General features: G+C 53.8%; 3 protein-coding genes across 3 annotated transcripts in view; 1 reads left to right on the top strand and 2 right to left on the bottom strand.

The window, feature by feature from the left end:
- Positions 1-2,165, bottom strand: part of LOC143031529 (uncharacterized) — a 14,262-nt gene extending 12,097 nt beyond the window's left edge. The window contains exon 1 of the mRNA XM_076195487.1: positions 2,019-2,165. The gene's annotated coding sequence lies outside the window, so the exon portion shown is untranslated. The remainder of the gene's footprint in view (positions 1-2,018) is intronic.
- LOC143031538 (uncharacterized) overlaps positions 1-26,279 on the top strand; it is a 485,407-nt gene that overhangs the window by 220,253 nt on the left and 238,875 nt on the right. The window lies entirely within an intron of this gene.
- On the bottom strand, positions 5,142-26,108 carry LOC143031527 (uncharacterized). Its single transcript, XM_076195486.1, has 4 exons — positions 26,053-26,108; positions 12,117-12,213; positions 10,565-11,621; positions 5,142-9,813 (listed from the first exon to the last, which is right to left on the bottom strand). The coding sequence occupies exons 2-4, from the start codon at positions 12,117-12,119 to the stop codon at positions 5,678-5,680; spliced, it is 5,196 nt and encodes a 1,731-aa protein (XP_076051601.1). The 5' UTR covers positions 12,120-12,213; positions 26,053-26,108; the 3' UTR covers positions 5,142-5,677.

Genomic DNA, 26,279 nt, shown 5'->3' with positions numbered 1-26,279 from the left:
ACCTGTCTAACATGTTCAAGTTCTGTATGAACAGCTTTCGATGTGCTGCAATGAGAGAAAGCCCGCCTAACGTAAGCACCAACTGCAGACCTCTTATAAGAGTCTGGACACACACCCCTGGCATTTAGGCACCGCCCAACATTGGTATCTTTTGTGAAGACAGAAGTAGCGTAATGGTCCTCTTTCTTTTTTGACAAGGATATCAAGGAAGGGAAGGGTTTTGTCCTTACTCTCTTCGATGGTAAAATTAAGGACTGAATTTGCTTTGAGGGCATCTGCTAACTTCCTGGTATTGCTGCTTTCTCCAACAGAAATGAAAATATCATCAATTATATATATGTTAGCATCTTGATTATATATATTTTTTGTAGTTGTACATGAGTTACCCCTGGATTCTGTGAACTGGTTTGATCATGTTTTCCGTGTTTATTATTACTCGGTAAAAGAATGAATAATACAGCAGTGACAATATAGTGTGATGCATCATACATATGGCAGCCAATGCTGCGTGCGAGAATTTGACTCGTACTGAATTGGTTAACCCTCCTTCCAACACACCCTTCTTTACTACCATAGATCATGAGCACAACCTGAAATATAAATTAACAAGGGAGGGGCACAGCGACTCTTACTTTGCGGGAACCCGCAGGTCATTCATGGACAGCATAATTTGCGGGCCCTAAGCAGGGGAATTAAGGGTCGGGGGACATAATTTAGACTAGGAATGGGGTTAGGATAAGGGTTGTTAAGGTTGGGAACAATATTAGGGTCATGGGATTTAGAGAGGGAGGGAGGCAGTGATGGGTGATCCAATTTCCAAAAGTAAATTAAAAAATGTCATATACCTTAGATAAAAATTCTTAACAAGTCCATCTTCATAGAAGACTTTCTTAGAAGTTCATATTTTTAGTTTTTCAATCATGTGCTATAGTATCATCATCATCATTGGCAGCATTTCATTTCCAAATAAACCAGTACACTAACTTGGCAAAACATGTCTTTCACAGTGTTAGCATACTCAATCTGTCTCTTGTTTGGATGAGTAATGATTAAGTCAGTCTAAATCATCCATAAATATAAGGTAGATTTGATATCATGTCCCTGAAGATTTGGATTAATCTTGTGGGCATTTTACAAATGTTTATCTCTTCCTTGAACTACTTAATATTTTTCTGTACATTTCCCTAACTACAATATAAATGGGAAAATTATTTCCATCCCGTATTTTATGAAGCACTGACTTCAGTAATCTTCCTATTATTACTAAATGTGCCTACAGTATTTTCTAAATCTAGGATACTGGTTTCCTGTCTGGTAATATCCTGTGCACCAGTTTTTCTGCCAGTATCATATTTTTATCAGTAGAGAATATTGGTTTTAATATAATCAGTTTGGGTGGCATTGACAAAGCACCAATGCAAAGTTCTGAACATACATGTTAGGTTAGTTCACAAACAAAGCAAGGGGTGATTGATATCAATAACTTAAAAACTAATATACAAATTTTCTGAGCAACAGGAAAACCAAGGTCTACTAGTTATACATGTTAAGAAGTGCCTTCCTTGAAGAAACCATCACTAACATAGCTGGATTGTATTGGTTACTTTGTGTAGTGGCAAAAGGGGGAGGGGTCAGTCTCGATCAATTGAAACCAATTAGTTTTCCTCGTATCCAAAAAAAGATAAGGGACTCTTGTCAGAAGTAAAAAGGTTGGAAGGCTCAATTCCTAATTCAATTTCCTCGTAAAGTGGTGGCGAGATTTATCAACTACATATCCAAATTATAATTGGACTACATTTTTTTGCCATGTATCCCATCTCCTCTAAATTTTTATTGCATTAATAATCAACAATATATTCAACAGTATACTACAACATCCCAACTGCTTTCAGTAGGGTTTCCTTCACCAGATGGACCATTAATTTTTTAAAATCGTTAACATAAAAAAAAGCTTCAATGTTTTCAAATGTCCACAAGAGATCTACTAAATTTTCCTGTCATATTTTTCATTATCATACCTTAATACGATCCTAAGCTTATTAGATAATATGGAGTTGAATTCTATTCTGCTTGCGTTGCACAGATTGCATTAAAAACAATGTATGCTCCATCAAGCTTGTGACGGTGTCGATGCCAGGTAGCACCAGATTCCAGATTGTATGTTTGGAATTTTGAACGCCATCTATTGGATTTAATAAAAATCAAAGGGAGAAAGGGATTACTCTTTATTGTCATTACAGCATAGTTTGTAACTTTCATTTGGTTAGGAATTTGATCAGTTCCATGTTCCATATAAGCGATAACTCAATTATATCAACATTATAAACAAACTGAGGATAGACAAAGAGCAATCCTTCACCTCGTTTGGCCTTTTTTTGTTTTGTTTTGTTTACAATCAAGAGCGTCCGCATAACTTTTCTTTTAGGAGTCAGGAATATTTTAAGCCGGGGGGGGGGGAGGTTGTAAATCAAAAGACGTTACACATATACGGTTAATGATACACGGTTGTAAAGATACTTCAAATTGGCCGTATAGGAATATATTTATATTATCTACACTAATTACATTTTGACTCGCACACAAATATTCTATAACTTAAAAAACGAAACGTGGCGATTGGCAAAAATTGAAACACCCTGGTGTCTGCATGAGAAGTGGAAAGAATCTAGACAAATAATAGATGAACAAATAAATTAAATTAAAACAGTTTGATCAATTGAGACAAGTTTGTGATCCCATAAGCAGAGTTCCAGTTCTATGCTACAATAAGATAATAAACAAAATCACTTGTCCATGTTTTCCCCCCGATACTTTGCATTCCTTCCATCTTTCATGCATACCTATTTGTATTTACCTAGTTATAAGTAGTGCAAGTTTTGTTTTTTTACTTTGATTTTGTATCTGATAAAATTACTGTAAATCCACTTTCATATTGATATTCCAGACTGTTTTAGTGATGTATGTAATGTAAGGCTGTAGGCTACACAATACTAAGGCATTTTCTTCATAGAAAATTGGATACAACAAAATTAAACATTACCATAGGACAAAAATTGTCAAATTACCAAGACTCGTATTTAACCTAGAAATAAATAGAAAATTGTGTTCACTGCATCGTCAATGAATGAACATGGGTTTCGAAATCTTTTGATAACCTAGGCATTTCGTTGTGGACCGAAAAAGTCTGTCAGCTGAATGCTTTATCATTGTTCAAAAACTTGTTGAATTCTTCACCATAAACTGCTTTTAGAAAAGTTTGCCGTTATAACAGATCCTTTGTGAGACTAAGTAACGCACTACCAGTTAGATACAATGTACAAAATAAAATTAGATATAAGCCTTTGAAACAATACAGAATACTTTAGAGAACAGACTCAAGTTTTCCATGAAACGTTTCAATATGTAAAGTTGTATTTCCCATTTCATACATTTCCCATGAAATTGTTCGTAATTCAGTTTGCATATAGATTTATTTCAACATTACGATTATTCTATCCTGGTAGGTTACGGGAGGTATACACAAGTGCGTGCGAGAATGAAAGAAAGTGGGAAGAACCAATGTTTAACAAAATGTACTTACAGTGACAGCGAAGCGGTAATAAGTTTCAAATGATCTTACGCACCAAATGGAACTTGTAGAACTTATTCTAATGAACCACTTCCTTATTCAGTAACTCTTCTGTCAATCGGCAATTCCCTCCCCTCATAAGCAGATGTACCGAACAATTCATGGTCGCTATTCTCCATTTTCGAAAAAGTTTACACAGGACGAGAAAAAATTTGTTTAAATACATTTATTTCGGCAGGTCACTCATAAAATACAATTAGATAATCTACCCTACGAATTGTATACCACACCCCACCTGGGAATTGAAGTCTTAAAAGATTTAAAGAGAACTAAAAGAGGAACAATACAAGAATTAATCCGCATTCGTTCCCTTGTGGGAATCCGTCTTTAGGCTGAAAAAGTCATGAAAATTCATTACAAAGCCACGCGATAAATAAAAATAAGTAAAAAATAAAATAAAAATATTGTCGGGGTAGTTTACTGTAAGCATCAATAAATTCATTTAGCAGTAGTTCCATTCAAGGTGTCTGGTGGTTTAGGTTCCATCGAGTAAACTGCTTAAACGTTCTTAACATGTGCCATTTAGTTGAAACCGGTCAACGACAGTACAGCTAAGGAGAGCGATTCTTAACCCATTCAACTCCGATGACAAGATGTCTTGTCATTTGGTCAAATAAAACAAAAAATCATAAAACACCAAAATGTTTGATCAAACACCAGAAAAATATGACGCCAGTCCTCGCTTCGCTGCGAGCGAAGCGAGGATTGGCGTCATATTTTTCTGGTGTTTGATCAAACATTTTGGTGTTTTATGATTTTTTGTTTTATTTGACCAAATGACAAGACATCTTGTCATCGGAGTTGAATGGGTTAACCTGGGGGGGGGGTCGTTGGGGGTTCCTGGGGGGTCGTTGGGGGTTCCTGGGGGGTCGTTGGGGGTTCCGGGGGGGGTGTTGGGGTTCCTTAAGGGTCACATAGGATTCGAGAGAATAATATTTTCACACGTTTGAAATAGACATTTGGGTTTTGACCTGTGTGACGAGTGCAACATTGGTCAAATGTGGTGGCCTACTATAGTATAACATCAACCACAACCAGCGTTTCCTCTCGTCTCTTCACAAGGTTCACAGTTTCAAAATTTCTTAAAGAGGTTACGGTAATCCCCTCAAGAGTCTCGGGGGGTCATAGGATGAAAAAGGTTAAGAGTTCCTTTGTGTGTTCGAAGGCTCAAGTTTCGATTAGTCAGTTGAGGCACAGCGTGGTGATGGATTGGGGATGACAGGTGTTGATGGATACGGAGCTGTCTAGTGTAGGCCTTATGGTCTCTTGCAGTCTCCTTCATTCTTATGTTCTTATCTTTAAAACTTCGTTATGGCCACGATCAGAAACTTCCGTTCTCGCCAAACTCTCATCCAACAACGCCTAAGAGGGGGTTTGAATGGTCTAACGGTTCGTCGAATGCGGTTCGACAGACACGTGTTTAAAGTGATGTGTGAACGGGGTATTTGGTTGTCGAACGTGTTCGACAACCAAATACCCCGTTCACACATCACTTTAAACACGTGTCTGTCGAACCGCGTTCGACGAACCGTTAGACCATTCAAACCCCTTTTAAGTGACCCTTTGCGCTCTGCTAAGGGTCCAGTTTCAAGGCAGGAACCTTTAACCCTGAAGGCAGGAACACCTTGAGTTATAACAGCCGGAGTAGACCCGCTGCTCTAGGGAGCGTGTTCTGGGAATCAAGTTCCTCACTATGAACACTTGATAAAATTCCCGACATTCTCACGCCTGACCAATTTAGGGATAGCGTTGTTGAGCCTAGAATCATCCTTTTAAAATCTGGTCTGGGCATGGTTTTGAGGTACCTAGATCACAGAGTGATCGGCAAGATTGTGGTATCAAATAAGGAAGGGTGGGCACGCTGGCAGTGACGACGTATTCAGAATGGATCGAGGGAGGGTGTGTGAAGTACTCGGGAACAAAAAATGAAGGTCCCATGGGTATTCGCGCAATTTTTGGAGTTCAGTTGAAGTTTCAAACATGCTAATGGTCATCACAAGCACCTGTGTCCATGTCCAGATGAAGTTGATATGGCCGCATTGCCCTCAGCTAATGCGTGATATCTATTACGGGGACTCTTTCGCCTCCGGGGCTCTGACTGTTACAGGGATTGGGACCGTCGGGTGTAGGGAGAAGACTGCGCCGAACAGGAAGGAAACTACCCCGGACAGGGGAGGGACCGCCCCGAAAAGGGAATCGACCGCCTCGGAAAGGGAAGCGACCGCCCCGAAAAGGGAAGCGAGTGCCGCCGCGAGGCCGCCAATCCCCACTTGGGTGCCGGTTACCGCGCGACTGCCAAAACCCACGAAACCTCCTCCCTGTAGAAGCCTGCAAGTTCATTCCCCGAGATCGTTCGTGTGTGGAGCATTGCGGCGTTCCGCGTGATCCAGATGGTGGCAGTACTCCAGGAGGTGGTGGCAACAATGGTTCATTTAACCCAGGACCAGAAACTGTCCGAGGAACACTCGATTCGCGAGATGGGGCTTCAATAGGTCCGACCTCTTCAGCCTCGGGTGGCCCTGCTTGACCAGCCTGCCCGGCCCCGGATTGTCCGGCCTGCTCAGACCTGAAAGGGTCATTTCGGTTGGATCCAGAGGGTTCTTTCTGCTGAGTTCTTGACGGCTCGTCTTTACGGAACTCTCGTCTCTCCCGAGACGTTGAAGACAACCGACTCCGGGGTTCAGATTCGTGTCCGCTTTGCGGGGAACCTGAAGGACCAAATTTCCGGGGTCCTGAGCGTTTGCCCCTCCAGTATCTTGAACTTCCTCGTTTCCGAGCTCTTGGAACGCTTGAATGCACATCCTGTCGGGGTTCAGGTTCACTCCTCCCGACTCCTGAATCTTCGTTCTGTCGAGGTTCAGAGGTTCCACTTCCTTGGGGTTTGGAAGGTTTACTTTGATCGGGTCTAGAATCCTCTCCTTTCTGGAGCTCAGATGGCCCGGGCTGCCGGAGATCAGACTCGCTCTGTTGGAGTTCGGAGGCCTCTTTCTGACGGGGTTTAGAGGGTCCGAACTCTCTACGTTGACGAGGTTTTACAGAACCGCAGTGGTTTTGTGGTCCTAACTCCTCGACCTCAGTCCTTACCGGCGCCAACTCCTGGACCCCAGGCCTTACTGACCCCAACTCCTGGACCCCAGACCTTACCGACCCCAACTCCTGGACCCCAGACCTTACCGACCCCAACTCCTCGACTCTAGACCTTACCGACCCCAATTCCTCGACCCCAGTCCTTACCGGCGCCAACTCTTCGACCCCAGTCCTTACTGGCCCCAACTCTTCGACCCCAGTCCTTACCGACCCCAACTCTTCGACCCCAGTCCTTACCGACCCCAACTCTTCGACCCCAGTCCTTACCGACCCCAACTCTTCGACCCCAGTCCTTACTGGCCCCAACTCTTCGACCCCAGTCCTTACCGACCCCAACTCCTCGACCCCAGTCCTTACCGGCGCCAACTCCTCGACCCCAGTCCTTACTGGCGCCAACTCCTCGACCCCAGTCCTTACCGGTGCCAACTCTTCGACCCCAGTCCTTACCGGCCCCGACTCTTCGACCCCAGTCCTTACCGGCCCCGACTCTTCGACCCCAGTCCTTACCGGCCCCGACTTTTCGACCCCAGTCCTTACCGGCCCCGACTTTTCGACCCCAGTCCTTACTGGCGCCAACTCTTCGACCCCAGTCCTTACTGGCGCCAACTCTTCGACCCCAGTCCTTACTGGCGCCAACTCTTCGACCATAGTCCTTACCGTCGCCAACTCTTCGACCCTAGTCCTTACCGTCGGCAACTCTTCGATCCCAGTCCTTACTGGCGCCAACTCCTCGACCCCAGTCCTTACAGGCGCCAACTCGACCCCAGTCCTTACTGACGCCAACTCCTCGACCCCAGTCCTTACTGGCGCCAACTCCTCGACCCCAGTCCTTACCGGCGCCAACTCCTCGACCCCAGTCCTTACTGGCGCCAACTCTTCGACCCCAGTCCTTACCGGCGCCAACTCTTCGACCCCAGTCCTTACCGGCGCCAACTCTTCGACCCCAGTCCTTACCGGCGCCAACTCTTCGACCCCAGTCCTTACCGGCCCCAACTCTTCGACCCCAGACCTTACCGGCCCCAACTCTTCGACCCCAGACCTTACCGGCCCCGACTCCTCGACCCCAGACCTTACTGGCCCTGAATCATTGACCTCAGTCTTTACCGGCCCCATGTCCTGGACCTCATGCCTTGGCAGCTCATATTGAAATGACCCGAAAGGCATAGGCTCTTGTTCGTAATGAGAAAGACCCAATTGCATCGAATGCATGTAGTACTGGTTTGACCACGATTTGGAAAGTTCCAGTTGACTATGAGATTCTGTGCTTGGCCAAACTATGGGAGCAGGAAAGGGGGCAACACCAGGAGCTAAACCCATGTTTGGACTCGAACCCTGGAAGCTACCCGGGTACTGGCTGCAACTACCTGGCCACTGTCCGGAGCTACTCGGGCACTGGCCGAAGCTAGTCGACGCTTGGGAAAGGACGTTAGCCTGCGAGGGGTTGTAGACCTGATGAGGGTTATAGAACTGCCAAGTATAAGAGCTCTGAGCATTAGAAGCCTGCATGACAAAAGCATTTTGGTTAGGAGGAACACCTTGGTAATAGAAGCCCGGCGCATGATATGAAGTGTTAGGCCATTCTGTGGCATGAAGGCTTTCGGCCTGCTGACCCACTTCATCGGACTGATTTTCTTCACTCGTCCCTCCAGTCTCTGCACACTCACAAGCTTTGTCAGGTTTAGCAGCAGCATCTACAGTCTCGGCAGTGCTATCAACTTTAACGACGTTAATAGTCTCAACACCCACACGAACCTTAGCCTCAGTACCTACACAAGCCTTTTCCTCAATGCCTTCACTACTATTAGCAGTAATGGCCTCTCCACCCTCGGGATTCTCTGTAGGAACAGTTTCATGCAGCATATTTACCATAACCCCTACATCTTTAGAGGCACGAACGGGAGATTCAGGACTAAGCATGGGTCCTTCACTAGTATTAGCAGCAATGGCCTCTCCACCCTCGGTATTCTCTGTAGGAACAGTTTCATGCAGCATATTTACCATAACCCCTACATCTTTAGAGGCACGAACGGGAGATTCAGGACTAAACATGGGTCCTTCACTAGTATTAGCAGCAATGGCCTCTCCACCCTCGGGATTCTCTGTAGGAACAGCTGCATGCAGCATATCTACCATAACTCCTACATCTTTAGAGGCACGAACGGGAGATTCAGGACCAAACATGGGTCCTTCTACAGATTCCAATTCTTTATTGGGTGCAACTCCATGAATCATACCCGGTATGCCAGTTCCACAAGTATTAGAGAGAATTTGAGATTCTTTTGTTCGACCAAGTTCGACAGATCCGCGAGACAAGCGATGCAGAGACGAAAGCTGTTCATGGACGACTTCGCGAGAGCTAGGAACTTCAGAGAATTGTTTATCCCGATTTGTGCGTGTCTTGTTGTCCAAAACAGATTTGGGTCGTAGAATTTTGTTCCGACATGGGCTAAGATCCTGTTCTAAATACTCTAATTCACATCGAGCAAGTTTAGGTCCTAAGAATTGGAAACTACACTTGCCCAGTTCGGGACTTCGCCCTAAACACTTGAACCTCTGTGGTTCCGCTGTTTGAGGTGGGCTGCATTTTCCTTCTGATGTGTCGGAGATAATTAGAATATCTTCATTTCTTGTAGTCCTACCTAGTGAAGTTGAAAAATCTGTGGTAACCTTTCCTTGTAAATCCTGCGTCACTGCTGTTTGGGGTGGGCTACACTTGTGGCAGACGCATTGAACACTTCCTCCAGATCCAAAGCAGTGTTCTTCATGGAAATTCGGCAGAGAAGGACTGGGGTTAGTTCTTGGCTCAGGCTGTAGCTTCAAACTTGCCAAGTTCGACGGAGCATCCCACTCACCCCCTCTCCCGGAGGGAGTGATCCCTGAAGAGGAGGCAGTAGGCCTCATTCTCTCCTTTGGTTCCTTGACCTCTGAAAGGTTATCACGCGCGTCTTCCAAACATAAATAGTGCCCCGGATATCTCGGGTTGCTCCCGGTAAGATTTTCTTTCTCGTTTTTGAGGAGCGGAAGAACAGGGGAAGTCCTCTCAGCCCCTGCGTAGCTCGAAGATAGGTTGCTGGCACCACGGGCCGAATCTAGTGTACCTGTGGACAACAGTCGCTAGATGTAGGTATTCATTAATAAAAGACTACTGACTAGCAAGTCAGGAGAAACACGAGAACGGAGTCGTTATTGTTACAACGTTTCGTTCATACAAGCTTTATCGCTCAAACGAGCCAAACTATACAAAGACTTCGTTCTCATAGTGCTTTTCCCGACTCATCTATAATAGTTTACTCATTTAAACACCCTGAACCCCTTCTCTGTCGAGTGGCTAATTACTCCATCTTCGTAGCACCAGCTCGGTAGCGAAGGTTTTCTTTTAGGTTACAGAAAAAAATCGTCCAGTTGTGAATGTTGTACAGGATGAATCTGGACTCTACGTCCCGGGTCAACAGTCCTATCTCTGAACAAAATCGTCAAAAATCTATGCTACCGTCTTCAAGCATCTAGTTGAAATGCTATGCAATAGATTCAGCTTAGCTGTGAAAAAACTGTTAAAACGTTTTAACGTTCATATCAACCGGGGCACCCATGAACACTGTTCTGACCCCGTATACTAAAACTAGGTAAAGCAAACATTTTATGCCCTCCCATCTCAGCACCTCGTGGATTAAGAGTCTTCCCTGTCCCGGCCACACAGCTTGGGTCGAGGCTGGGCTGGGGGATTAGTTGGACGTAGGAACGACAAAGGAATTGTTCTCGACTGATTAAATTTCCCGTAACCGATGAAGAGACCTTAAAGTGAATAGAAGTAAAGACTCCCGAGCCTCAGAAGCTTCCAAAATTCCTTACCTGTGGCATCATCCTGTACGGTGCCGCCTTCCAATGGATGAATCAAGTCAATGCCGTTGAAGCTCCCTGATCTGGGTGGCTCCTTTAGGTCGCGGTCCAAAGTGCCCGACAATCTGCTGTCGAGAGTCTGTGGTAGTTCGGAAACCGAAACGTGTGTACAACTCAAGACATGAGGATTGCGGTCCGTGCTATCGTTTCTGGTACAAGGAGGTAATCCGGGACTTGTACTGGAATCCGCACTGACCGCACTAGGCTTATCAGTGTCGGGTGTGTGTGCTGGACCTATGTTCTCTGTGTCTATCCTGGTTTGTTGGTAGCCCGACGTGACTTCACAGGTACTAGCTCTTTGTGCCGACTCCGAAACATGTCTTTTATCAGAACCCAGACCAGGAGTGTTTGAACATTTCCTTCCGTTCACAGATATTTGTCCAGGAGTCCTTTGCTGATCGTCAGAACTTGTCATGGGATCTAAAGGGCTTTGTATCGTTCCACGATTCGGGTATGGCCCAGAAAATTTATGCTGACCATTATTAGGTCTTTGTCTTGGTTTGGCGAAGTACGGCCGATAAGTGTAAGGACGAGGTCTGTAGCCTTGTTTATAAGCGTCAGGACAGGTCTTTGTTCTTGTGCTATAACGCTGAGCAAACCGAGGACTACCAAATCGGTCCAACCTACGTTCTTGGGGCATTTGTGCCCGCGCGTCTTGCTGGGTACGATCATGGCCGGTTGCTGTACCAAAACTTGCCTTGCGACTGTCCGATAGAGGCATGGAGACGAATGTATTGGACATTCTTCTTGTTGGTAGCATTTTTCTTAAACCTGTCTGGCGATTGACTGGTGGTGACAGGGTGTGCGATGCATTGGAAGGTCCATTGGTTTTTATCTTTGTTGTTCTCGAACTTGCCTGGTGATTGTCTGGTGATGGTAAGGAGTCTAACGACTTTGAGAGGCCATTGGCAATCGACCCGGCCACCACTGCTGCATAGGACTTGAGCCCGTGGACAACTTCGGGAGCCAAGGACGTGGGCGACCTCGGTACATTTCCTACTTGATTTACCTGGAATGGTGAAAGAAATTCAGTTTACGATATAGTTTTAATTAGGCTAAAATGTATTTGAAATGAATGAAGATCTCCCGTCTGTACGACAAGGACTAAATCGCGATTTCAGAACCTTGAAGCTATTCATCAACACAAGGTACGAACATCCTCGTTAGACAAAAATAACCAGTGTAGTACAGGTACAAGTCACTATTCACAACGATGAAGATCCTCCCTCCAGCCAGACTTTAACCCATTAAACTTCGATGACAAAATTCTTGTCATTTGGTCAAATAAAACAAAAAATCATAAAACACCAAAATGTTTGATCAAACACCAGAAAAATAGGACGTCAGTCCTCGCTTCGCTCGCGAGCGAAGCGAGGACTGACGTCCTATTTTTCTGGTGTTTGATCAAACATTTTGGTGTTTTATGATTTTTTGTTTTATTTGACCAAATGACAAGAATTTTGTCATCGAAGTTTAATGGGTTTAAGACAAACGACCCTCTTACCATGCTGACAGCTTCGTTACCAGGTAATCCCTGCCGGACGTCGACGACTTTTGGCTAAAGAAGGATTGGAGGCGGCGTCAACTGTGGCTGTGTTTGTCTGCCAGAGAGGAAACCGTTTTAGCAGTTAGATCAAAATTTTACGGAACATTAAGCTGTTTATGTCTGAAAGCAAACTTGTTGCAAACTGGAAAATAACAAATAGCTCCAAATCTGCCTTCAAATCTAGGTTAAATAAACAAAACAAAAAAAGGGCGGCGGGGGACAAGAGGGGCGGCGGGGAAGAACAAGAGGGGCAGCGGGGGGGGGACAAGAGGTGCGGCGGGGGGGGGGCAAGAGGTGCGGCGGGGGGGGACAAGAGGTGCGGCGGGGGGGGGGACCAGATGTGCGGCGGGGGGGAGGACAAGAGGTGCGGCGGGGGGGAGGACAAGAGGTGCGGCGGGGGGGAGGACAAGAGGTGCGGCGGGGGGGAGGACAAGAGGTGCGGCGGGGGGGAGTACAAGAGGTGCGGCGGGGGGTAGGACAAGAGCTGCGGCTGGGGGGAGGACAAGAGGAGAGGCGGGGTGGACAAGAGGGGCGGCGGGGGGGAAGAACAAGAGGTGCGGCGGGGGGGAGGACAAGAGGTGCGGCGGGGGGAGGACAAGAGGTGCGGCGGGGGGGAGGACAAGAGGTGCGGCGGGGGGGAGGACAAGAGGTGCGGCGGGGGGGAGGACAAGAGGTGCGGCGGGGGGGAGGACAAGAGGTGCGGCGGGGGGGAGGACAAGAGGTGCGGCGGGGGGAGGACACGAGGTGCGGCAGGGGGGAGGACAAGAGGTGCGGCAGGGGGGAGGACAAGAGGTGCGGCAGGGGGGAGGACAAGAGGTGCGGCAGGGGGGAGGACAAGAGGTGCGGCAGGGGGGAGGACAAGAGGTGCGGCAGGGGGGAGGACAAGAGGTGCGGCAGGGGGGAGGACAAGAGGTGCGGCAGGGGGGAGGACAAGAGGTGCGGCAGGGGGGAGGACAAGAGGTGCGGCAGGGGGGAGGACAAGAGGTGCGGCAGGGGGGAGGACAAGAGGTGCGGCAGGGGGGAGGACAAGAGGTGCGGCAGGGGGGAGGACAAGAGGTGCGGCAGGGGGGAGGACAAGAGGTGCGGCAGGGGGGAGGACAAGAGGTGCGGCAGGGGGGAGGACAAGAGGTGCGGCAGGGGGGAGGACAAGAGGTGCGGCTGGGGGGAGGACAAGAGGTGCGGCAGGGGGGAGGACAAGAGGTGCGGCAGGGGGGAGGACAAGAGGTGCGGCAGGGGGGAGGACAAGAGGTGCGGCAGGGGGGAGGACAAGAGGTGCGGCAGGGGGGAGGACAAGAGGTGCGGCAGGGGGGAGGACAAGAGGTGCGGCAGGGGGGAGGACAAGAGGTGCGGCAGGGGGGAGGACAAGAGGTGCGGCAGGGGGGAGGACAAGAGGTGCGGCAGGGGGGAGGACATGAGGTGCGGCAGGGGGGAGGACCAAGAGGTGCGGCGGGGGGGGACCAAGAGGTGCGGCGGGGGGGGGCCCAGCGGGGCGGCGGGGGGGGGAACAAGAGGTGTGGCGGGGGGGGGCAAGTGGTGCGGCGGGGGGGGGCAAGTGGTGCGGCGGGGGGGACAAGAGGTGCGGCGGGGGGGGACCAAGAGGTGCGGCGGGGGGGGGGACCAAGAGGTGCGGCGAGGAAGGGGACCAAGAGGTGCGGCGGGGAGGGCAAGAGGTGCGGCGGGGGGGGGCAAGAGGTGCGGCGGGGGGGGCAAGAGGTGCGGCGGGGGGGCAAGAGGTGCGGCGGGGGGGGGCAAGAGGTGCGGCGGGGGGGGGCAAGAGGTGCGGCGGGGGGACAAGAGGTGCGGCGGGGGGACAAGAGGTGCGGCGGGGGGGGGGCAAGAGGTGCGGCGGGGGGGGGGCAAGAGGTGCGGCGGGGGGGGGGCAAGAGGTGCGGCGGGGGGGGGGCAAGAGGTGGGGGGGGGGGGCCAAGAGGTGGGGCGGGGGGGCCCAGAGGTGCGGCGGGGGGGGCAAGAGGTGAGGCGGGGGGGACAAGAGGTGAGGCGGAGGGGGGACAAGAGGTGCGGCGGGGGGGGACAAGAGGTGCGGCGGGGGGGGGGGACAAGAGGTGCGGCGGGGGGGGGGACAAGAGGTGCGGCGGGGGGGGACAGGAGGTGCGGCGGGGGGGACAAGAGGTGCGGCGGGGGGGGACAAGAGGTGCGGCGGGGGGGGACAAGAGGTGCGGCGGGGGGGGACAAGAGGTGCGGCGGGAGGTGCGGCGGGGGGGGGGGAAGAGGTGCGGCGGGGGGGGGGACAAGAGGTGCGGCGGGGGGGGCAAGAGGTGCGGCGGAGGGGGGACAAGAGGTGCGGCGGAGGGGGGACAAGAGGTGCGGCGGAGGGGGGACAAGAGGTGCGGCGGAGGGGGGACAAGAGGTGCGGCGGAGGGGGGACAAGAGGTGCGGCGGAGGGGGGACAAGAGGTGCGGCGGAGGGGGGACAAGAGGTGCGGCGGAGGGGGGACAAGAGGTGCGGCGGAGGGGGGACAAGAGGGGCGGCGGAGGGGGGACAAGAGGTGCGGCCGCGGGGGGACAAGAGGTGCGGCGGGGGGACAAGAGGTGCGGCGGGGGGACAAGAGGTGCGGCGGAGGGGGGCAAGAGGTGCGGCGGGGGGGGGCAAGAAGTGCGGGGGGGGACAAGAGGTGCGGCGGGGGGGGACAAGAGGTGCGGCGGAGGGGGGACAAGACGTGCCGCCTAGGGGGGACACGACGTGCGGCGGAGGGGGGACAAGAGGTGCGGCGGAGGGGGGACAAGAGGTGCGGCGGAGGGGGGACAAGAGGTGCGGCGGAGGGGGGACAAGAGGTGCGGCGGAGGGGGGACAAGAGGTGCGGCGGAGGGGGGACAAGAGGTGCGGCGGAGGGGGGACAAGAGGTGCGGCGGAGGGGGGACAAGAGGTGAGTCCGGTCGCGGACAAGAGGTGCGGCGGGGGGGACAAGAGGTGCGGCGGGGGGGGGACAAGAGGTGCGGCGGGGGGGGGACAAGAGGTGCGGCGGGGGGGGACAAGAGGTGCGGCGGGGGGGAACAAGAGGTGCGGCGGGGGGGGGGACAAGTGGGGCGGGGGGGGGGACAAGAGGTGGGGCGGGGGGGAGGACAAGAGGTGCGGCGGGGGGGAGGACAAGAGGTGCGGCGGGGGGGAGGACAAGAGGTGCGGCGGGGGGGGAGGACAAGAGGTGCGGCGGGGGGGAGGACAAGAGGTGCGGCGGGGGGGAGGACAAGAGGTGCGGCGGGAGGTAGGACAAGAGGTGCGGCGGAGGGGGGACAAGAGGTGCGGCGGGGGGGAGGACAATAGGTGCGGCGGGGGGGAGGACAAGAGGTGCGGGGGGGGGGAGGACAACAGGGGCGGCGGGGGGGAGGAGAAGTGGGGCGGGGGGGGGGGGAGGACAAGAGGTGCGGCGGGGGGGAGGACAAGAGGTGCGGCGGGGGGGGGGACAAGAGGTGCGGCGGGGGGGGGACAAGAGGTGCGGCGGGGGGGGACAAGAGGTGCGGCGGGGGGGGGGACAAGAGGTGCGGCGGAGGGGGGACAAGAGGTGCGGCGGAGGGGGGACAAGAGGTGCGGCGGAGGGGGGACAAGAGGTGCGGCGGAGGGGGGACAAGAGGTGCGGCGGAGGCGGGACAAGAGGTCCGGCGGAGGGGGGACAAGAGGTGCGGCGGAGGGGGGACAAGAGGTGCGGCGGAGGGGGGACAAGAGGTGCGGCGGAGGGGGGACAAGAGGTGCGGCGGAGGGGGGACAAGAGGTGCGGCGGAGGGGGGACAAGAGGTGCGGCGGAGGGGGGACAAGAGGTGCGGCGGAGGGGGGACAAGAGGTGCGGCGGAGGGGGGACAAGAGGTGCGGCGGAGGGGGGACAAGAGGTGCGGCGGAGGGGGGACAAGAGGTGCGGCGGAGGGGGGACAAGAGGTGCGGCGGAGGGGGGACAAGAGGTGCGGCGGAGGGGGGACAAGAGGTGCGGCGGAGGGGGGACAAGAGGTGAGGCGGAGGGGGGACAAGAGGTGAGGCGGAGGGGGGACAAGAGGTGAGGCGGAGGGGGGACAAGAGGTGAGGCGGAGGGGGGACAAGAGGTGTGGCGGAGGGGGGACAGGAGGTGCGGCGGGGGGGGAAAGGTGCGGCGGGGGGGGAAGGTGCGGCGGGGGGGGGAAAGGTGCGGCGGGGGGAGGACAAGAGGTGCGGCGGAGGGGGGACAAGAGGTGCGGCGGAGGGGGGACAAGAGGTGCGGCGGGGGGGAGGACAAGAGGTGCGGCGGGGGGGAGGAAAAGAGGTGCGGCGGGGGGGAGGACAAGAGGTGCGGCGGGGGGGAGGACAAGAGGTGCGGCGGGGGGGAGGACAAGAGGTGCGGCGGGGGGGAGGACAAGAGGTGCGGCGGGGGGGAGGACAAGAGGTGCGGCGGGGGGGAGGACAAGAGGTGCGGCGGGGGGGAGGACAAGAGGTGCGGCGGGGGGGAGGACAAGAGGTGCGGCGGGGGGGGGAAAAGAAGTGCGACGGGGGGGAGGACAAGAGGTGCGGCGGGGGGGAGGACAAGAGGTGCGGCGGGGGGGAGGACAAGAGGTGCGGCGGGGGGGAGGACAAGAGGTGCGGCGGGGGGGAGGACAATAGGTGCGGCGGGGGGGGGGACAAGAGGTGCGGCAGGGGGGAGGACATGAGGTGCGGCAGGGGGGAGGACCAAGAGGTGCGGCGGGGGGGGACCAAGAGGTGCGGCGGGGGGGGGACAAAGAGGTGCGGCGGGGGGGGGCCAAGTGGTGCGGCGGGGGGGAGGACAAGAGGTGCGGCGGGGGGGGAGGACAAGAGGTGCGGCGGGGGGAGGACAAGAGGTGCGGCGGGGGGGAGGACAAGAGGTGCGGCGGGGGGGAGGACAAGAGGTGCGGCGGGGGGGAGACAAGATGTGCCGCCGAGGGGGAACAAGAGGTGCGGCGGGGGGAGGACAAGAGATGCGGCGGGGGGTAGGACAAGAGGAGAGGCGGGGGGGAGAACAAGAGGTGCGGCGGGGGGGAGGACAAGAGGTGCGGCGGGGGGGAGGACAAGAGGTGCGGCGGGGGGGAGGACAAGAGGTGCGGCGGGGGGGAGGACAACAGGTGCGGCGGGGGGGAGGACAAGTGGTGCGGCGGGGGGGAGGACAAGAGGTGCGGGGGGGGGAGGACAAGAGGTGCGGCGGGGGGGAGGACAAGAGGTGCGGCAGGGGGGAGGAAAATAGGTGCGGCCGGGGAGAGGAGAAGAGGTGCGGCGGGGGGGAGGACATGAGGTGCGGCCGGGGGGAGGACGATGAGGTGAGGCGGGGGGGGAGGACAAGAGGTGCGGCGGGGGGGGAGGACAAGAGGTGCGGCGGGGGGGGAGGACAAGAGGTGCGGCGGGGGGGAGGACAAGAGGTGCGGCGGGGGGGAGGACAAGAGGTGCGGCAGGGGGGAGGACAAGAGGTGCGGCGGGGGGGAGGACAAGAGGTGCGGCAGGGGGGAGGACAAGAGGTGCGGCAGGGGGGAGGACAAGAGGTGCGGCAGGGGGGAGGACAAGAGGTGCGGCAGGGGGGAGGACAAGAGGTGCGGCAGGGGGGAGGACAAGAGGTGCGGCAGGGGGGAGGACAAGAGGTGCGGCAGGTGGTAGGACAAGAGGTGCGGCAGGGGGGAGGACAAGAGGTGCGGCAGGGGGGAGGACGAGAGGTGCGGCAGGGGGGGAGGACAAGAGGTGCGGCAGGGGGGAGGACAAGAGGTGCGGCAGGGGGGAGGACAAGAGGTGCGGCAGGGGGGAGGACAAGAGGTGCGGCAGGGGGGAGGACAAGAGGTGCGGCAGGGCGCAGGACAAGACTAGCGTCAGGGGGGACGACAGAAGTTGCGGCAGGGGGGAGGACAAGAGGTTCGGCAGGGGGGAGGACAAGAGGTGCGGCAGGGGGGGAGGACAAGAGGTGCGGCAGGGGGGAGGACAAGAGGTGCGGCAGGGGGGAGGACAAGAGGTGCGGCAGGGGGGGAGGACAAGAGGTGCGGCAGGGGGGAGGACAAGAGGTGCGGCAGGGGGGAGGACAAGAGGTGCGGCAGGGGGGAGGACAAGAGGTGCGGCAGGGGGGAGGACAAGAGGTGCGGCAGGGGGGAGGACAAGAGGTGCGGCAGGGGGGAGGACAAGAGGTGCGGCAGGGGGGAGGACAAGAGGTGCGGCAGGGGGGAGGACAAGAGGTGCGGCAGGGGGGAGGACAAGAGGTGCGGCAGGGGGGAGGACAAGAGGTGCGGCAGGGGGGAGGACAAGAGGTGCGGCAGGGGGGAGGACAAGAGGTGCGGCAGGGGGGAGGACAAGAGGTGCGGCAGGGGGGAGGACAAGAGGTGCGGCAGGGGGGAGTACAAGAGGTTCGGCAGGGGGAGGACAAGAGGTGCGGCAGGGGGGAGGACAAGAGGTGCGGCAGGGGGGAGGACAAGAGGTGCGGCAGGGGGGAGGACAAGAGGTGCGGCAGGGGGGAGGACAAGAGGTGCGGCAGGGGGGAGGACAAGAGGTGCGGCGGGGGGGGACAAGAGGTGCGGCGGGGGGGGACAAGAGGTGGGGCGGGGGGGGGACAAGAGGTGTGGCGGGGGGGGGACAAGAGCTGCGGCGGGGGGGGGACAAGTGGTGCGGCGGGGGGGGGGCAAGTGGTGCGGCGGGGGGGACAAGAGGTGCGGCGGGGGGGCCAAGAGGTGCGGCGGGGGGGAACAAAGAGGTGCGCACAGGAATACTACAAAGACGTGCGGCGGGGAGGGGAAACAAGAGGTGCGGCGGGGAGGGGGACCAAGAGGTGCGGCGGGGAGGGGGACCAAGGGGGGCGGCGGGGGGGAGGACAAGAGGTGCGGCGGGGAGGGGGACCAAGAGGTGCGGCGGGGGGGGGACCAAGAGGTGCGGCGGGGGGGGGACCAAGAGGTGCGGCGGGGGGGGGACCAAGAGGTGCGGCGGGGGGGGGACCAAGAGGTGCAGCGGGGGGGGGACCAAGAGGTGCAGCGGGGGGGGGACCAAGAGATGCGGCGGGGGGGGCAAGATGTGCGGGGGGGGGGCAAGTGGTGCGGGGGGGGGGCAAGAGGGGCGGGGGGGGGGGCAAGAGGTGCGGCGGGGGGGGGCAAGAGGTGCGGCAGGGGGGAGGACCAAGAGGTGCGGCGGGGGGGGACCAAGAGGTGCGGCGGGGGGACAAGAGGTGCGGCGGGGGGACAAGAGGTGCGGCGGGGGGACAAGAGGTGCGGCGGGGGGACAAGAGGTGCGGCGGGGGGGACAAGAGGTGCGGCGGGGGGACAAGAGGTGCGGCGGGGGGACAAGAGGTGCGGCGGGGGGACAAGAGGTGCGGCGGGGGGACAAGAGGTGCGGCGGAGGGACAAGAGGTGCGGCGGGGGGGAAAAGGGGTGCGGCTGGGGGTAAAAGGGGTGCGGACGGGGGGACAGGGGGTGCGGCGGGGGGGACCGGGGGTGCGGCGGGGGGGGGACCAGGAGGTGCGGCGGGGGGGGACAAGGGGTGCGGCGGGGGGGACAAGGGGTGCGGCGGGGGGGACAAGGGGTGCGGCGGGGGGGACAAGGGGTGCGGCGGGGGGGACAAGTGGTGCGGCGGGGGGGCCAAGGTGTGAGGGGGGGGGGAGAGGTGGTGGGGCGGGGGGGACAAGGGGTGCGGCGGGGGGACAACAGGTGCTGCGGGGGGACAAGAGGTGCGGCGGGGGGGACAAGAGGTGCGGCGGGGGGGACAGGAGGTGCGGCGGGGGGGGACAGGAGGTGCGGCGGGGGGGGACAGGAGGTGCGGCGGGGGGGGACAAGAGGTGCGGCGGGGGGGGCAGGAGGTGCGGCGGGGGGGGACAGGAGGTGCGGCGGGGGGGGACCAAGAGGTGCGGCGGGGGGGGGAACAAGTGGTGCGGCGGGGTGTACAAGAGGTGCGGCGGGGGGTACAAGAGGTGCGGCGGGGGGTACAAGAGGGGCGGCGGGGGGTACAAGAGGTGCGGCGGGGTGTACAAGAGGTGCGGCGGGGGGTACAATAGGTGCGGCGGGGGGTACATGAGGTGCGGCGGGGGGTACAAGAGGTGCGGCGGGGGGGGCAAGAGGTGCGGCGGGGGGGGGGGAGGAGGTGCGGCCGGCGGGGCAAGAGGTGCGGCGGGGGGCACGGTGCGGCGGGGGGGAAAGGTGCGGGGGGGGGGCAGGGTGCGGCGGGGGGAAAGGTGCGGCGGGGGGGAAAGGTGCGGCGGGGGGGAAAGGTGCGGCGGGGGGGAAAGGTGCGGCGGGGGGGAAAGGTGCGGCGGGGGGGAAAGGTGCGGCGGGGGGAAAGGTGCGGCGGGGGGAAAGGTGCGGTGTGGGGGGAAAGGTGCGGTGTGGGGGGAAAGGTGTGGCGGGGGGGAAAGGTGCGGCGGGGGGGAAAGGTGCGGCGGGGAAAGGTGCGGCGGGGAAAGGTGCGGGGGGGAAAGGTGCGGGGGGGAAAGGTGAGGTGGGGGAAAGGTGAGGTGGGGGAAAGGTGAGGTGGGGGAAGGGGGAAGGGGAAGATGGAAGGGGGAAGGGGAAGATGGAAGGGGGAAGGGTGAAAGGGGAAGGGATGAGGGGGGAAGGGTGAAAGGGTGAAGGATGAAGGGGGGACGCGTGAAGGGGGAAGCGTGAAGGGGGAAGGATGAAGGGGGAAGGGAAGTGGGTAAGGTGGGAAGGGAAGTGGGGAAGGTGGGAAGGGAAGTGGGAAGGTGGGAAGGGATGGGGGGAAAATGGGAAGGGAAGGGGGGAAGGTGGAAAGGGAAGGGGGGAAGGTGGAAAGGGAAGGGGGGAAGGTGGGAAGGGAAGGGGGAAGGTGGGAAGGGAAGGGGGGAAGGTGGGAAGGGAAGGGGGGAAGGTGGTAAGGGAAGGGGGGAAGGTGGGAAGGGAAGGGGGTGGGTGGGAAGGGAAGGGGGGAAGATGGGAAGGGAAGGGGGAAGGTGGGAAGGGAAGGGGGGAAGGTGGGAAGGGAAGGAAAGGGGGAAGTTGGGAAAGGGGGGAAGGTGGGAAGGAAAGGGGGGAAGGTGGGAAGGGAAGGGGGAAGGTGGGAAGGGAAGGGGGAAGGTGGGAAGGGAAGGGGGGAAGGTGGGAAAGGGGGGAAAGGGGGGAAGGTGGGAAAGGGGTGAAGGGGGAAGGGGGGAAAGTGGGAATGGGGAAGGGGGAAAAGGGTGGAAGGTGGGAAGGGGGAAAGGGGGGAAGGGGGGAAGGTGGGAAAGGGGGGAAGGTGGGAAGGACAGGGGGGAAGGTGTGAAGTAAAGGCGGGAAGGAGGGAAGGAAAGGGGGGAAGGTGGTAAGGAAAGGGGGGAAGGTGGGAAGGAAAGGGGGGAAGGTGGGAAGGAAAGGGGGGAAGGTGGGAAGGGAAAGAAAGGGGGGAAGGTGGGAAGGGAAGGGGGAAGGTGGGAAAGGGGGGAAGGTGGGAAAGGGGGGAAGGTGGGAAAGGGGGGAAGGTGGGAAAGGGGGGAAGGGGGGAAGGTGGGAGAGAGGGGAAGGTGGGAGAGAGGGGAAGGTGGGAAAGGGGGGAAGGTGGGAAAGGGGGGAAGGTGGGAAAGGGGGGAAGGTGGGAATGGGGGAAGGTGGGAATGGGGGAAGGTGGGAATGGGGGAAGGTGGGAATGGGGGAAGGTGGGAATGGGGGAAGGTGGGAATGGGTGAAGGTGGGAATGGGTGAAGGCGGAAGGGGTGAAGGCGGAAGGGGTGAAGGCGGAAGGGGTGAAGGCGGAAGGGGGAAAGGGGGGAAAGGGGGGAAAGGGGGGAAAGGGGGGAAAGGGGGGAAAGGGGGGGGAAAGGGGGGAAAGGGGGGGAAAGGGGGCTTCATTAGATCATTAGATCCTCAATCCCTCCTCTGATCCTGCTACAAGTGCAGTGTCGTCAGTAAACAACAACTGGCTCACCTCCCACTTTTCTCCATTTTCTTTAACCATCTCCAACCCCTGACCCACCACCCTTGCACTTACCTCTCGCACCACCCCATCCACGTATAAATTGAACAGCCAGTGCGACATAACACATCCCTGACGAAGTCCCACGGTATTTTTTTTAGTTTCGACCATGGGCGCAATATAGCAATAGAAAATTAATTATTAATTTTATCAATTAAAATGTATCAACGTAATATGCAATTTTGTGGGCGGAAAAAAAAAATACCTTGCTACAAGCAAATATGCTAATGAACGAAGTAGGTAGCATAGGACCGAGACGCCATCTTGTCTGTCAATTGACGGCCTTGGTACTTCCGACAGTACCTCGCCAGGTACATTATCTTGAAGGAATGTCATGGAGCAGAGATACATGCATTCCTTCAAGTTGCAAGAACTTTGTATACCCCGCTCGATTTAGTTTCTTTCAAAATATTTGACAAAAGTAATACTTAATCTTACATTTTTTAAACATTTACCCTCAATTTTATTTTCACTAGCGTTATATTGAACGATGGAAAAAATGTCACTATTCTCTACCACATATCTGTGTACAATGACAATTTTTGGCACGCACAACCCCCTCCCACCCACGAGAGTTGGAGTAACGACTCGCAGCGCAGCGATACTCAAATAATTTAAGCCCTGGGCGGGATTCGAACTCTGACAGATGTAACAGCTGTTGCGAACGCTAACACTGTATTCACCTTGGTCTTTGGATCACGTGCTGGACTCGTGATCGACAGTTATTTCCCTCCCGGAAGAAAGCTCAGAGCTCGTATGAGCTATCTATGGGTAATGCTGTGACCTTACACACACACACACACACACACACACACACAAACAAACACACACAAACAAACACACACAAACAAACACACACAAACAAACACACACAAACAAACACAAACAAACACACACAAACAAACACACACAAACAAACACACACAAACAAACACACACAAACAAACACACACAAACAAACACACACAAACAACCACACACAAACAACCACACACAAACAACCACACACACAAACAAACACACACAAACAAACACACACAAACAAACACACACAAACAAACACACACAAACAAACACACACAAACAAACACACACAAACAAACACACACAAACAAACACACACAAACAAACACACACAAACAAACACACACACAAACACACACAAACACACACACAAACACACACACAAACAAACACACAAACAAACACACAAACAAACACACAAACAAACACACAAACAAACACACAAACACACACACACATTTTCTGACAAACATTTACAAAAAAGGAGTGGAAAAGTATGTCCCAAGACAAAAACAAGAAAAAGAATATGTAAAATGCTGGTACAACAAAAGTTGTAGGGAGTTAAAAGACAAAAGAGACAAAGCCTGGACCAGATGAAAAAAGACAGAAGACCTGAAAAATGGAAAATATATACCTGTTATAGAAATGAATATGTACAAACGTGCAGAGAGGAAAAGAGAAAATATGAAAAAGATGTCATAGAAAAGTGTAAAGATCAACCAAAACTATTCTACAGATTTGTAAACAATAAACTGAAAAACAAACAAGACTTGGAGAAATTAAGACAAGAGGGAGTTGAATACACTGAGGAAATGGAAATGGCGGAAATTATGAACAAACATTTTAAATCAGTGTTTACAAGGGAGAACATACAACCTGAAGAGAACGAATGGAAAGAGAAAGTCCCCCCTATGGAAGAAATAGAAGTAACAAAGAATGAAATATTAACACACTTGAGTAATCTTGATGTCAGAAAATCGCTTGGACCAGATGAAATAGCAAAATGGATACTGAAAGAATGCAGGAATGAACTGGCAGACAAAATACATAGCATACTAAACAGTTCCTTGAAAGAAGGAAAAGTTCCAGAAGATTGGAAAAAAGCAAATATAGTACCTATATACAAAGGAGGAAATAAAGAAGAACCTACCAACTATAGACCAGTCTCTCTAACAAATACAATAGCAAAAATTTGTGAAAGAATTATCAAAAGTAGATGGGTAAAATATTAAAAAAAAACAAAAAAACAATGTTAAATCAAAGGCAATTTGGATTCAGACAAGGACGATCATGCGTCACCAATTTAATATGTTTCTATTCAAGGCTAATAGATATAATACAAGAAAGATGGATGGGCGGACTGTGCATTTCTAGACCTAAATAAAGCTTTTGACAAAGTACCACATAAGAAGTTGCTTAAGAAATTAGAAACTGAAGGAGGAATACAGGGCAAACTACTAGATTGGATGGAAGACTTTTTGCAAGAAAGAAAAATGAGAGTAGTGATAAGAGACAAGCACTCAAAATGGGATGAACTAATAAGCGGTGTTCCGCAGGGAACAGTTCTGGCCCCAATAATGTTTGCTATATATATTAATGATATGGATGAAGGAATTGAAAGCTATATGAGCTTCTTTGCAGATGATGCAAAACTACTGAAAAGAGTGAAAACTGAAGAAGATTGTGAATCACTACAGAGAGATCTAAATAAAGTACAGGAATGGAGTAGGAAGTGGGAGATGGAGTTCAATACAAAAAAGTGTATAATGGAATTTGGAAAAGGCAAAAACAGAATAACAGGAGCATATAAATTGGGAGAAGGAATAAAAAAAAAAAGTAGAAAATGAGAAGGACCTGGGAGTCATTGTTATGAATAATATGTCACCCGAGAAACATATAAACAAGATTTTTGGAGAAACTTATAATTTAATAAGAACAATCAAAGTTGCATTTACATACCTGGATGAAGAAATGGTGAAGAAAATCCTAATCACCCTGATAAGACCAAGTTTGGAATATGCAGCAACGATATGGTCACCAAGTACAAAAAAATGTATAAAAAAAAATTGAAAGAATACAAAGAGCAATTGCAAAATTGGCACCAACACTCAAAACTATCATATGAAGAGAGACTAGAAAAACTTGAACTACAGACACTAGAGCAAAGAAGAGAGGAGATTTGATAGCTATTTACAGGATCATGAAAGGCATAGAAATTACTGATAGAGAGAATCTGATAAAATGGGATGACAGAAATACAAGAGGACACGGAAAGAAAATAAAAAAAGACAGCTATAGAAGAGATTTGAAAAAGAACAGCTTTCCTCACAGAGTAATAGACAGTTGGAACAAGTTAGATGAGAAAGTGGTGTGTGCAAAAACAATACATGAATTTAAAAATAGTTTAGATAAAATGAGATATGAAGACGGGACCCCACGAGCATAGCTCCCCTTCCCGTAAAATACAACTAGGTAAATACACACACACACACACACACACACACACACACACACACACACACACACACACACACACACACACACACACACACACACACACACACACACACACACACACACACACACACACACACACACACACACACACACACACACACACACACACACACACACACACACACACACAAGAATTGGAGTTACGACTCGAAGCGCAGCGATACTAACTTTTTTCAGCCTTGGGCAGGATTCGAACCCGGACCGCCGTAGTGAGAGTTGGGGACTCTACCAACCGCGCTACCGAGTCGTGTGTGGTGGTAGGGGTGACCAGTTCGGGACCATGAAATGAAATAATCAGTCATGTCGGCGACAAATGTTAATTTAATTTCCACATGTTCACTCCTGAACTCTGAACGATACGGATGAAGTCAACTGACGTGTCTACCGGATTGAAGTTTTCAGAGAATCAATCTGGCACCCCCTACCCACTCACTTTTCACTGTATTTCTGTGAAATGTTGATATTCATGCTATTGTTGATACTGATTCATGTTGAGTCGATTTGTAGAGTTGTTAATCAAGTTGTTGATTGATGTCCCAGCCATTGATGAGAATTCCATGTGAGATACAGGAACAAAATTTTAGTTTTACCCCGGCGTTATTTCAGAAATATTTGTCTTTCAACACTTCTAATCTCCCTCTCGTGTTGTAGAAAAAAAAAAGGTTTCCAATAAACACGTTTAAAATTGTCGTGAGAATTGTTACTATTGACTGGTCTATCTTACCTCTCTGGGTGTCCTCACAGTATACTTGTCACCCGCGTCAACTCAACACTGGTATGATTGTTCAAGTTTCTGAAGTGTATGGAATATGGAAGTATCCGCTTCGAAACCGTGTCGAACGAATCTCATTGGGTTCATGGCGCAGTCCTCGCAAATGTCTACCTTTCCTCGCTTCCTGTGTACCCTATTTTAATCACCGAAGCATTCATGATCATATTTTAAAAGATCTA

The sequence above is a fragment of the Oratosquilla oratoria genome, chromosome 12 (genome assembly GCF_046742065.1).
Source record: "Oratosquilla oratoria isolate Oo_2021 chromosome 12, ASM4674206v1, whole genome shotgun sequence".
Classification (NCBI taxonomy): Eukaryota; Metazoa; Arthropoda; class Malacostraca; order Stomatopoda; family Squillidae; genus Oratosquilla; species Oratosquilla oratoria.
Note: the sequence above shows the minus strand (reverse complement) of the source record. Positions and strands in the feature narration are given on the sequence as shown.

Bases quoted from the DNA above. Each gene is read 5' to 3' on its own strand.
- LOC143031527 (XM_076195486.1), bottom strand. The intron at 9,814-10,564 runs GTAAGGAATTTT...TGTTGTCCACAG, and splicing joins CGTACAGGATGATGCCACAG to GTACACTAGATTCGGCCCGT.